The sequence below is a fragment of the Nerophis lumbriciformis genome, linkage group LG12 (genome assembly GCF_033978685.3).
Source record: "Nerophis lumbriciformis linkage group LG12, RoL_Nlum_v2.1, whole genome shotgun sequence".
Classification (NCBI taxonomy): domain Eukaryota; kingdom Metazoa; phylum Chordata; class Actinopteri; order Syngnathiformes; family Syngnathidae; genus Nerophis; species Nerophis lumbriciformis.
In genome coordinates this window covers 17911576-17923986 of record NC_084559.2, presented here as the reverse complement: position 1 = coordinate 17923986, position 12411 = coordinate 17911576, and the positions used below count along the sequence as shown (strand labels likewise).

The 12411-nt window shown below is 41.6% G+C and overlaps 1 protein-coding gene across 2 annotated transcripts in view; it reads right to left on the bottom strand.

The window, feature by feature from the left end:
- The window catches only part of LOC133623060 (homeobox protein cut-like 2), a 329715-nt gene that overhangs the window by 13352 nt on the left and 303952 nt on the right, over positions 1-12411 (bottom strand). For both annotated transcript variants that reach the window (XM_061985993.2, XM_061985992.2), the window contains exons 16-19: positions 7875-7976; positions 6953-7785; positions 1878-2055; positions 1488-1793 (exon numbers count right to left, since the gene is read on the bottom strand). In XM_061985993.2, coding sequence (XP_061841977.1) covers positions 1488-1793; positions 1878-2055; positions 6953-7785; positions 7875-7976 — 1419 coding nt within the window. The remainder of the gene's footprint in view (positions 1-1487; positions 1794-1877; positions 2056-6952; positions 7786-7874; positions 7977-12411) is intronic.

Here is a 12411-nt window from a genome sequence, read left to right as displayed (position 1 = left end):
ATCCCACAGGTGAACAGGCAAATTGGGAACAGGTGGGTGCCATGATTGGGTATAAAAGTAGATTCCATGAAATGCTCAGTCATTCACAAACAAGGATGGGGCGAGGGTCACCACTTTGTCAACAAATGCGTGAGCAAATTGTTGAACAGTTTAAGAAAAACCTTTCTCAACCAGCTATTGCAAGGAATTTAGGGATTTCACCATCTACGGTCCGTAATATCATCAAAGGGTTCAGAGAATCTGGAGAAATCACTGCACGTAAGCAGCTAAGCCCGTGACCTTCCATCCCTCAGGCTGTACTGCATCAACAAGCGACATCAGTGTGTAAAGGATATCACCACATGGGCTCAGGAACACTTCAGAAACCCACTGTCAGTAACTACAGTTGGTCGCTGCATCTGTAAGTGCAAGTTAAAACTCTCCTATGCAAGGCGAAAACCGTTTATCAACAACACCCAGAAACGCCGTCGGCTTCGCTGGGCCTGAGCTCATCTAAGATGGACTGATACAAAGTGGAAAAGTGTTCTGTGGTCTGACGAGTCCACATTTCAAATTATTTTTGGAAACCGTGGATGTCGTGTCCTCCGGACCAAAGAGGAAAAGAACCATCCGGATTGCTATAGGAGCAAAGTTAAAAAGCCAGCATCTGTGATGGTATGGGGGTGTATTAGTGCCCAAGACATGGGTAACTTACACATCTGTGAAGGCACCATTAATGCTGAAAGGTACATACAGGTTTTGCAGCAACATATGTTGCCATCCAAGCAACGTTACCATGGTCGCCCCTGCTTATTTCAGCAAGACAATGCCAAGCCACGTGTTACATCAACGTGGCTTCATAGTAAAAGATTGCGGGTACTAGACTGGCCTGCCCGTAGTCCAGACCTGTCTCCCATTGAAAATGTGTGGCACATTATGAAGCCTAAAATACCACAACGGAGACCCCCGGACTGTTGAACAACTTAAGCTGTACATCAAGTAAGAATGGGAAAGAATTCCACCTGAGAAGCTTAAAAAATGTGTCTCCTCAGTTCCCAAATATTTACTGAGTGTTGTTAAAAGGAAAGGCCATGTAACACAGTGGTGAACATGCCCTTTCCCAACTACTTTGGCACGTGTTGCAGCCATGAAATTCTAAGTTAATTAATATTTGCAAAAAAATATAAAGTTTATGAGTTTGAACATCAAATATGTTGTCTTTGTCGTGCATTCAATTGAATATGGGTTGGAAAGGATTTGCAAATCATTGTATTCCGTTTATATTTACATCTAACACAATTTCCCAACTCATATGGAAACAGGGTTTGTACAACACTCTGATATAAAATCTGCTTAGTGAGAAGAATTATCTTATCAGACAGAAAATAAGCAAATCTCACCCTTATTTGAGATATTTAATCTTACTTAGATTTCATTTTTGTTTATTGGTCAAATTGAATATCGATGTCATTATTGTAGTATGGCTCTGTTACTTCAATCTGACTCACCCAGGTTGTTGTCTGTTAGCACCTCCTTGACCTTCTTGGTGATTGCATAGGTGTCCAGCTCAGAAGACATGGCCACCAGCTCTTGGATGCCGAGTTGGTGAGTGGGGTGATGCTGGATCATGAGGCTGGGGGTGGACTTCCCTCCCTCCGTTTGGGGAGGCAGCCCCAGAACCAGGCTCTCAGGCTGCTGGTTCTCCTTGCTGCTTTCCAGGGAGAGGCTGACCGGTTCACCCGGCGGACTGGGATGACCCTCTGCCGGGCTTATGGGCGGTGAGGGCGAAGACTGGGTCATCACCGGACTTATATCTGAGGGTAAACCGGAGACAAGTTGTCATTGAATGCACACGAGTATGACGTGGTGCAAACGCCCTTCTTATAACTTCGACTTACCATGAGTGTGGCCCCGGTTGGGGGCCTGGTGTAAGGTCTGGTTTAGGGTCTGGCCCAGCTGGTCAAGTAACCAGAGCTGCATGCGAATGAAAGGTTCCCGGCCTTTCTGGGTCAGCTTGCTCCAGGGTTTGGGCCGTGACAGCATATCGCTCACGCTGCCCTGAGAAAGTCCAAGCACCTGTACAAAAAACATGACATTAGTATATGACTCAATACATACTGCCCAATAAAATACTACTTGAAGATGTGATACACTTCCAGCAGACAGCCACTAGAGGGAAGCACAGGCCCACAAATTCAGGTCCATTAACTGCACTGCAAAAAGTCAGTGTTCAAAAACAAGAAGAAAAAAAAATACAAAAATGGGAGGTATTTCATTTGAACTAAGCAAAATTATCTGCCAACAGAACAAGAAAATTCAACTTGTCAAGACTTTCAAAAACAAGTCAAATTAGCTAACCTCAATTAACCCAAAAATACCTTCAAATAAGTATATTCTCACTAATAACAACTGTACTACTATATGAGTACGTATTTTCTATTGTTTCATTGAAAATAAAACAGCAAAGTGGGGGGGATAAAAGTTGGAAAAGTCGGCAAAAGTCCGAAAAATTTTCAAAATACCTACCCAGGTCCGAGTCTCACAAGTCCCGGCCGGGATGCCTCAAATGTCCAAAACGCGCCCAGCAAAGTACCACGGGAAGGCGGGGAGAAAAGTGAGAAAAGTCGGTAAAATGTTCGAAAATCACACCCGGGTTTGAGTGCCGCAAGTCTTAAGACTTGTGGCACTCCATGTGGGACTCGAACCTGGGTAGGCATTTTGAAAATTTTTGTAACTTTTGCCGAATTTTCCAACTTTTATCCCCCCTCCCCGTAGGACTCGGCTGGGTGTGTTATGGACATTTTGGGCATCCCGGGACTTGCGCGGCCGGCGGCAGGACTTGTGGGACTCGAACCTGGGTAGGTATTTTGAACATTTTTGGGGACTTTTGCCGACTTTTCTCCCTTTTCTCCCCCACTTCCCGTGAGACTTTGCTGGGTGCGTTTTTGCATCCCGGGACTTGTGCGGCCCTCAAACACATTACAAACACCGAGTCAAATCAGCTCTGTTATTTTCCGTTTTTTCGACTGTTTTCCGTACCTTGGAGACATCATGCCTCGTCGGTGTGTTGTCGGAGGGTGTAACAACACGAACAGGGACGGATTCAAGTTGCACCAGTGGCCCAAAGATGCGAAAGTGGCAAGAAATTGGACGTTTGTTCCGCACACTTTACCGACGAAAGCTATGCTACGACAGAGATGGCAAGAATGTGTGGATATCCTGCGACACTCAAAGCAGATGCATTTCCAACTGGACTGGACAGATCAGCTTTCAGGAAAAGAGAGCGGATGAGGGTACGTCTACAGAATATATTAATTGATGAAAACTGGGCTGTCTGCACTCTCAAAGTGCATGTTGTTGCCAAATGTATTTCATATGCTGTAAACCTAGTTCATAGTTGTTAGTTTCCTTTAATGCCAAACAAACACATACCAATCATTGGTTAGAAGGCGATCGCCGAATTCGTCCTCGCTTTCTCCCGTGTCGCTGGCTGTCGTGTCGTTTTCGTCGGTTTCGCTTGCATACGGTTCAAACCGATATGGCTCAATAGCTTCAGTTTCTTCTTCAATTTCGTTTTCGCTACCTGCCTCCACACTACAACCATCCGTTTCAATACATGCGTAATTTGTTGAATCGCTTAAGCCGCTGAAATCCGAGTCTGAATCCGAGCTAATGTCGCTATAGCTTGCTGTTCTATCCGCCATGTTTGTTTGTGTTGGCTTCACTATGTGACGTCACAGGAAAATGGACGGGTGTATATAACGATGGTTAAAATCAGGCACTTTGAAGCTTTTTTTTAGGGATATTGCGTGATGAGTAAAATTTTGAAAAAAACTTTGAAAAATAAAATAAGCCACTGGGAACTGATTTTTAATGGTTTTAACCATTCTGAAATTGTGATAATGTTCCCCTTTAAGAACCGCTGGTCTATGATTTCTGCCACCTCAGAAGCATGTTTTGTAACTTTATAGACAAAAATGGACGAAGATCATTCTGGTTTGCAGGTCTAATTTTCAGGGGAATTGAACTGTTTAATGTTTTAATACAGCCTGTGTTTAATTTCATCTGCAGAATAAGCAGTGGGTGAATAAATAGAACAAACCCCTCTGTCATAGGCCAAGTCCTTACAGAGTAAGTTTCTGCTGCCCTCAAGTGTCCATTTTCTATAAACCTCCCTATAATTGTTTAGTCAACAAAGCTAATTGCCAGGTTTTCCACTCAAATAAAAAAAAAAACAGTGATTAGTTTGCAGATTCAGATAAATGAACACATAATAGAACTTGATTTCAAGCATAGAAGTTGTTAATGTAAGCAAAAACAATGGTGTCATTTATAGTGGAAAGCCACTGAAACATAATGAGCTGTTAAGAGCAAAAGAACGTTTGGTGAATCCTGTGGCCAACCTTCCAAAAAGCTGTGCAAGGGTTAGGGTTAGCCCGAACCCTAACCCTAACTGCTTTTAGTCTTTCAAACAAAAACGAGGGTACTCTTACAAAATGTGGGAGTGCGGCACAAACACTACGTCAAACTGTACTTAGCAAGGAGAGCATATCACATTCAGTGATGGCACAATTCTGGTACATGATTCACTGTCCATGTGTACTTGAAATGCAGACAGCTGTCACTCACACCACAGAATAAATCCCTACCATATGAGGTTTAACCTCCCTAAACGTGTTGGTGACACTTTTTGATTGATTGATTGAAACTTTTATTAGTAGATTGCACAGTTCAGTACATGTTCCGTACAATTGACCACTAAATGGTAACACCCGAATAAGTTTTTCAACTTGTTAAAGTCGGGGTCCACGTTAATCAATTCATGGTCTGCGGTGTTCTTTTCAAAGGAAGACATGAAATTGCTACAAGAAAATACCAAAAAAAGAGAAAAAGCCATTAAAATAGGAGCGCAAGACAAGAACTAAAACACTACACACAGGAAAACAGCAAAAAACTCGAAATAAGTCAGGGCGTGATGTGACAGGTGGTGACAGTACACCTACTTTGAGACAAGAGCTATAGTGATGCATGCTTGGTTATGGTTTAATATCCAACAATTTGACAACGACTTTTTACTGTCAACTCAGTTTCGTTTTTTAATGATTTCTGCTGCCGGATTTTTTCAACGCAAAAAATGTGCCTTGGCTCAAAAAAGGTTGAAAAACACTGATCTAGACCACAAGGAAGTGTGTTAAATGTAGATTAAAATCATCATAGCTCCCCTTTTAAGTACTGTGGACTTTTTAGTCTGCCTCAAGTAAACATGTAATAATGCAGTGAATCTAGGGATGTCCCGATCCGATATTTGGATCGGATCGGCTGCCGATATTTGCCAAAAATTGCATATCGGCAAGGCATGGGAAAATGCCGATCCAGATCCAGTTTTCCAACGCACCGATTTAAATAACACATTCCACTTTTCTGCTGCTCCGTAACTTCCGTTCCGCATTTTCCAGCACACCTTCAACACATCCACAGGTCTGTGAATTCTCACGCAGTTGCTTTTAGCTGCTGGCATTACACGACAGGCTCTTCTCATTCTTTCCTGTGTCTCCCTCTAACAGACAGCAAGCGCACCTTCTTACACACGTCACATACTGTCACGACATACGTCACATACTGTCACGTCATACGTCACATACGTATACGTCCTCCCCGAGCAGAGAGGTAGCAGCATGGCTAACGTTAGCTGTGATGCTAGCGCAGCCGTGCGAGCAACGCTCCCTCTAAGGTGCTCGCCTGTGCAATTGCGCACTGTTTAAGCGTCCTCTGCGCATAGCAAATCTATGCCACGCACAAAATCAAATAAAAAAATAAGCGCATAACAATTTTTGACACACGGACACGACAGAGAAAACAGTTTTCGTCATCATTGTTCAAATATTGTGAGGTCTGTCGAGACGCTTATCTCCATTCGGTGCCACACGTCCACACCATCAGAATGCCGAGGCAAAAATTTCCACATCAACACTGTATGAAAAAATTAGTGATTTTTTTAGTTGTGATTTCCTTCTCTGCATGAAAGTTTAAAAGTAGTATATATTAATGCAGTATGAAGAAGAATGTTTTAATGTAGACATGCAAGCTTGAAAGAAAATTTTGAAAATCAAGACTACATTTCCTGCTAATGGGTGCATTTCTACCCTATATTTTAACTTTAGATTTATTCTCATATCAAACTCTTTTGGCTGTCTTTTTGACACTTACATCTGGCGCCCCCCTCCCCACCCTGGATTATAAATAATGTAAATAATTCAATGTGATTATCTTGTGTGATGACTGTATTATGATGATAGTATATATCTGATAGTATATATCTGTATCATGAATCAATTTAAGTGGACCCCGACTTAAACAAGTTGAAAAACGTATTCGGGTGTTACCATTTAGTGGTCAATTGTACGGAATATGTACTTCACTGTGCAACCTACTAATAAAAGTCTCAATCAATCAATCAAAACACATAGAATCATCATACTGCTGTGATTATATGCATCAAGTGTTCATTCAAGGCTAAGGCAAAATATCGAGATATATATTGTGTATCGCAATATGGCCTTAAAATATCGCAATATTAAAAAAAGGCCCTAGTTGAATGATGCCATTTCTGTTTATGTATAATTTTGTCTATTTTGTGTTTATCCTTGAATAAACAGGTCAGTTTCTTGTTACCAACCATTGTGTATTATTCAAACTCCCCTAATTCATCTGGCTAGTTGTTATCAAGAGTACTAAAACCCTTTTCAACATGATTCTGACAACTAAGTAGGCTAAATAACTTTAAACTTTAATACATGCTCGGATAGGCCAGTATCGGTCAGTATCGGTATCGGATCGGAAATGCAAAAACAATATCGGTATCAGATCGGAAGTGCAAAAACCTGGATCGGGACATCCCTAAGTGAATCCTACTTGTTATGAAAAAACCCAGACCAAATATTGGTACATCAGGAAAAGACGAATGTGAACTGACCTTTTCACCAAAGATCCTCTGACAGATGCCGTTCTTCGCCAACTTCTCCTTCACTTGCCTGGTTAGCTCAATGGTGTCCACCTCTCGGTACATGTACAACTCATACTGCTCTGGAGTCAGGGGTGGGACGGTCGGCTTAAGAGCTCGGGGAACGTACGCCGGGTAGTAGGAAAGCCGACCGGGACTCGGGCCTGGAGACTCGCCGCTGACCGAAGTGTCCGACTCCACCTTAACCTCCGTGGGCCGACACAGCCCCAGCTCCTCTTCGGCTGCGGAAGCGTCCTCGCTGAGACACTCACCGTTCTCCAGGCGGGGCCAGGGTCGAGTCAACACAGAAGGACCGGAGGAAGAGGAAGACACCGAGGGAGAGATGGAATTAAAGGGCCGTGAGCCACCCACAACGGCCAGCCCCATCGACCCCCGCTCTTGAGCCCAGTGCTGGTCGAAGTATGTGCCAACCTCTCCGATCTCTGATTTCACTTTGCGGATGATGTTCTGAACAAAGGCGGCTGGAGAGAGAACGCTGAGTGGTGTCTGGGGATTGCTGATGGAATTGGCCATGCAAACAGTAACACAGCCCCCCTCTTCTTGTTTAATGGATATGGGCAAAGGCAAGCCCCTGGAGCGCTCAGGGGGGCCCAGACGTTCCACTTGGGCTATCGTGCCGACTGACGAGGCTCTTCCACAGCCATCCATGTCTACCAGGGTGTGCTGCTGGGTCTCCATCTCTCTCCTGGCCTGTTCTAGGATGTTCTTAATGGTTTCGTCAGAGCCGTTGCCTGTTCCGTTGCTGCTTCTGCTCAAAGCGGTGTTTACGGAGGTCCTGGAATCCCCTAAAGACAACAGGTACCCATTCAGAGAGTCGCTGTGTTTGCTTTGATGTAAGTGACAAAAAAAAACAATATCTGGGTGCTTCACACACCTCCCCTCTGGGACTGGATCTCCTTCTTGGCCTGCTCCAAGATATTCCTGATAGCATCGTCTGACCCAGTTTCTGGAGTTCGGATACGTGGAGTGATGCTCCCTGCCACAGAGAAGGAGGAGGGGGTGAGTGGGCTGGTTGATCAGAGAGCAGTTTCAAGGCTTTACTTTTGACTGTTAGATCAATGGCTGCCTTTGAGTGTGTGTTGTCTGACGCTGCTGTATACGGGGAGCTCAACTTTCAAAAAGCTGTTACTCTGGCAAAAAAAAAACAAGTTGAAAAGTAAGACTACAAACATGCCACAGACAGGAAGCCGGTAAAAGAGTCAAAGATGAGGTCCGGGTTAGTTTTTGTGTCCAGGAACTGGACCACCACTGCGAAACAGTTTCTTAACAATCTCCTACATCCATTATCAACTTTAAATGGCTCCAAGCCAGGTTTGTATTTATTTCCGTGTAACGCGTCTATATAGACCAGACCTGGGCAAACTAAGGCCCGTTAAGCTTTTCAATCTGGCCCGCCGGACATTCCCAAATAATTTTTTTTAGATCTTTAAGATGGAAACTGTAGCTGCCATTATGATGTGCAGTGATGTTTTCTCATGACCATAAGTCTTGAACTACAAACGTATAAAAGTATTTCAATGGTTGGAATCTGCACTTTTGCATGATATACAAGTAACTGTCAATTCAGAGCTTGTGAAAGTGGATTCCTGGTTCAAATGCAATAAGCTCTCACTTAATGTAAATAAAACAAATTGTATTCTATTTCGTTCTAATAAAAACCGGACAAATACTGAGCACTGCCATATCAACATCAATGGGCAGGAAATACAGAGAGTGTACTCCACAAAATTCCTGGGGGTCATCATTGACGAATACCTCAATTTCAAATGTCACATTAGCCATCTGTTAAACAAATTATCCAAATATGTTGGCCTGTTCTTTCACCTTCGTCATTATCTTCATCTTTATGCTCTACTCACCCTATATAAAACTCTCTTTGAACCACATGTAAACTACTGTAATGTCATCTGGTGTAACACCGTCCCTACCTACCTTCACAAATTAGAATCCATGCAAAAGAAAATCATACGGGCCCTGTCATGGTCCAAGTTTAATGCCCCCACTCGACATCTATTCCATGATTATCATCTCTTAAGACTGACAGAGTTCAATATTTATCAAAATGCTTGTTTAACCTATCAAGTCATTTACAGGCTGAATCTTAGGCTCTGTAGCTTGGTTCCTATCTACCATCCCCAGCATGCCCACAACACTCGTAACTTAGATCTGATATCAGGGAAACATCGTTTACTGGATTGTACCGCTCGAAGTGTTGTATGCAGGGGACCAAAGATTTGGAACCGGCTTAATGAGATCCTCAAGATGCTGTATCCATTCTCCAACTTCAAAAAGAAACTGAAAACTTACCTATTAACCACCTATCTTTAATGCCTCATGTGGGGTAGACTACTGTTGGGTTTTGCATGGTTGAATGAATGTATGTATGTATGTGTATGCTTGCTTTAGTACTGTTATCTTGTGTTTATCATATAGCGTTGTTTTTTTTGTTTGTTTTTTGTTTTTTGTTGTTGTGCTTGCTACCATGTTTCATCATTCCATGAATATACTGTCCCCTGGACCCCCTGTCAAAAGCTTCTTCTAGCTTATTTGGGGGACCCTTTCACGTACCAACATCTTTAAATGATGATATTCACTACTATTGTAATTGTTATATGGTATTGTGAATAAACTAAAACTTGAAACTTGAAACTAGTTACAATGGTAATCTAATTAGTTACAATGGTAATCTAATTAGTTACTATGGTCATCTAATTAGTTACTATGGTAATCTACGTCACAGCAGCTCAGACGAAGCACCAAGCAGTGTGGGTGGGGAGCGTTTCCACAGAGTGTTTCCAGAGCCTGAAATGTGGGTGTCAGGGACAGACGCGGAAGGAGATTTTTACAACAAAGTTCTAAATCGTTGTGATATATCAGATATATCAAATTGTAGGTGTTTTTTGTTTGTTTTTTACCCTTAGCGTTCATATTTTTTTGATTGTAAAATATGTGGATGGAGAAGGGGTGTGACGTTCATATGTTGTCAATATTCAGTGTTTTATCCTTCATAGTTAATACTGTAAATCCAACATTCTTTATTTTCATGTACATTCTGGGTGTCTCATTCAGTAAAAAATTGTAAAATTCCATTCCTTTTATTAAGGCGGTCTGTCATAAAGTTTTTAGCATTCAATCAGACAATATTGTGAGGTTTTGTATTAGTGTTCCTAAAAATAGATATACTGGCCCCCAGACACATTTTTTTCTCTAAACTTGGCCCCCCCCAATCAAAATAATTGCCCAGGCCTGATATAGACGCTCATGCAGTCAGCCGACATAACAGAAATCCAACCAAAATTAGACTTTTTACATTTTGTTGACATGTGGTGACCTTATTACTGTATATTTTATATTTAGATTATTCTGCTTTCTTATGATATTCTGTACCAGGGGTGCCAATTCGGTCGATCGCGAGCTACCGGTCAATCGCGGAGGGTGTGTTGGTCGATCGCAAGGCATTAAAAAAAATAGACCAAAAGATTACCGATCGTCAATCTTCACTATGACGTCACTTGATTAACATTAAGGTCACCCGAGGATCTCAGTATAAAGAAAACAGAAGACGGGCAGGAACATAGGCAGCTCTCTGTACTGGCCCTCAAAAGTGTAAAGACCATTTGCACAGTTTAGTTCTGCTATCAAACACAGCAGAAAGTGCTGCTTCATTCTGCTCGTGCTAACAAAATAAGGGTCTCAGAAAACTATCCCATACAAGCTACAGAGCTAACTACAATGTATTTAGGGTATAAAAAGGAGTCTACAGGGTAGACAAATAAGAAGCTAAAAACCAACCAATTTCAAGTGGGTTTGGAAGGAGAGGAGGACTTGTTTCCCTCCACTGTGTAAATTGGAAGTTGTGGAACTTATCAGCACTATTGTGAATACTGTCTGATTCAAATCAATGCAAGTCAGCAGAATAAGGTAAAATACCAACTTATATTCTTGTGTTAAACATGTTTGTATATTTATCAAACACCTTTAACATGTTAACTATATATATATATATATATATATATATATATATATGTATGTATATATATATATATATATATGTATATATATATATATGTATATATATATATATGTATATATATATATATACATACATATACATATATATATATATATATATATATATATATATATATATATATATATATATATATACACATACATACATATATATCAGTGACGTGCGGTGAGGTTGATGGCTGGTGAGGCACTGACTTCATCACAGTCAGACTTACAAACATATGAACCCTAAAGAGTATCTTATTCACCATTTGATTGGCAGCAGTTAACGGGTTATGTTTAAAAGCTCATACCAGCATTCTTCCCTGCTTGGCACCCAGCATCAAGGGTCGTGAATTGGGGGTTAAATCACCAAAAATGATTCCCAGGCGCGGCGCCGCTGCTGCCCACTGCTCCCCTCACCTCCCAGGGGGTGAACAAGGAGATGGGTCAAATGCAGACGACACATTTCATTACACCTAGTGTGTGTGTGACAATCATTGGTACTTTAACTTAACTTTAACTTTACACATACAAACTGTAGCACACAAAAAAGCACATTTAATTAAAAAAAAACGTTATTATGGTCTTACCTTTACTTGTAAATTAAGTCCATGCGCCGCAACTAAAGCCCTCACTTAAACTTTCCACGTGCAAGATTGAATCTATTTAAAAAAGTGTAACCGAGGGTTTATAAATGTCGCCTATACTGTATGAAACTACAAAATAACAAACACGGAGGCTCCAGTTTACACGAGGACCACTTTATTTACCTTCTTTCAAAAACGTCCGCTCCACTCCGTGTCATCACTTCCGCTCTTAGCGCCTTCAAAATAAGAGCTCAAGGCATATACTGTATAACAGCGCATAACAGGAACTTAACATCACAAAGAGGAAAGCCCATGAAAATAGGTTACAAAAGTTATTTAATAAGAAGCCAAAAAGTGCAAAAACAATAATGTTCGTGTTGGAGGAGTTGTGAATTAGATACACCTGCAGTCTGCAAGTGTACCTAATGTTGTGGCCCTGCAGTCATTCACAACTCCTCCAACACGAACATTATTGTTTTTGCACTTTTTGGCTTCTTATGAAATAACTTTTTTAAATAGATTCAATCTTGCATGTGGAAAGTTTAAGTGTGGGCTTTAGTTGATATAACAATTCTACGGCGGGGGTGCAGGAGGCGGGGTTACTGGAGCCTCAGCCGTGCGTCTTTTGCAGCCGTTTTATGATCGCTCAGCACAAGAAATACTTTACACACATACAGTTGTTGACAAAATACACTGTACATTATATACCTCAGCTAGCTAAACTATGGAAATGTATAATATAATTCATATAGCAATACGGTCTCACTGCACAGCAGGCCAGCAGTTAGCCGAGTCCACAATCCATGTTGA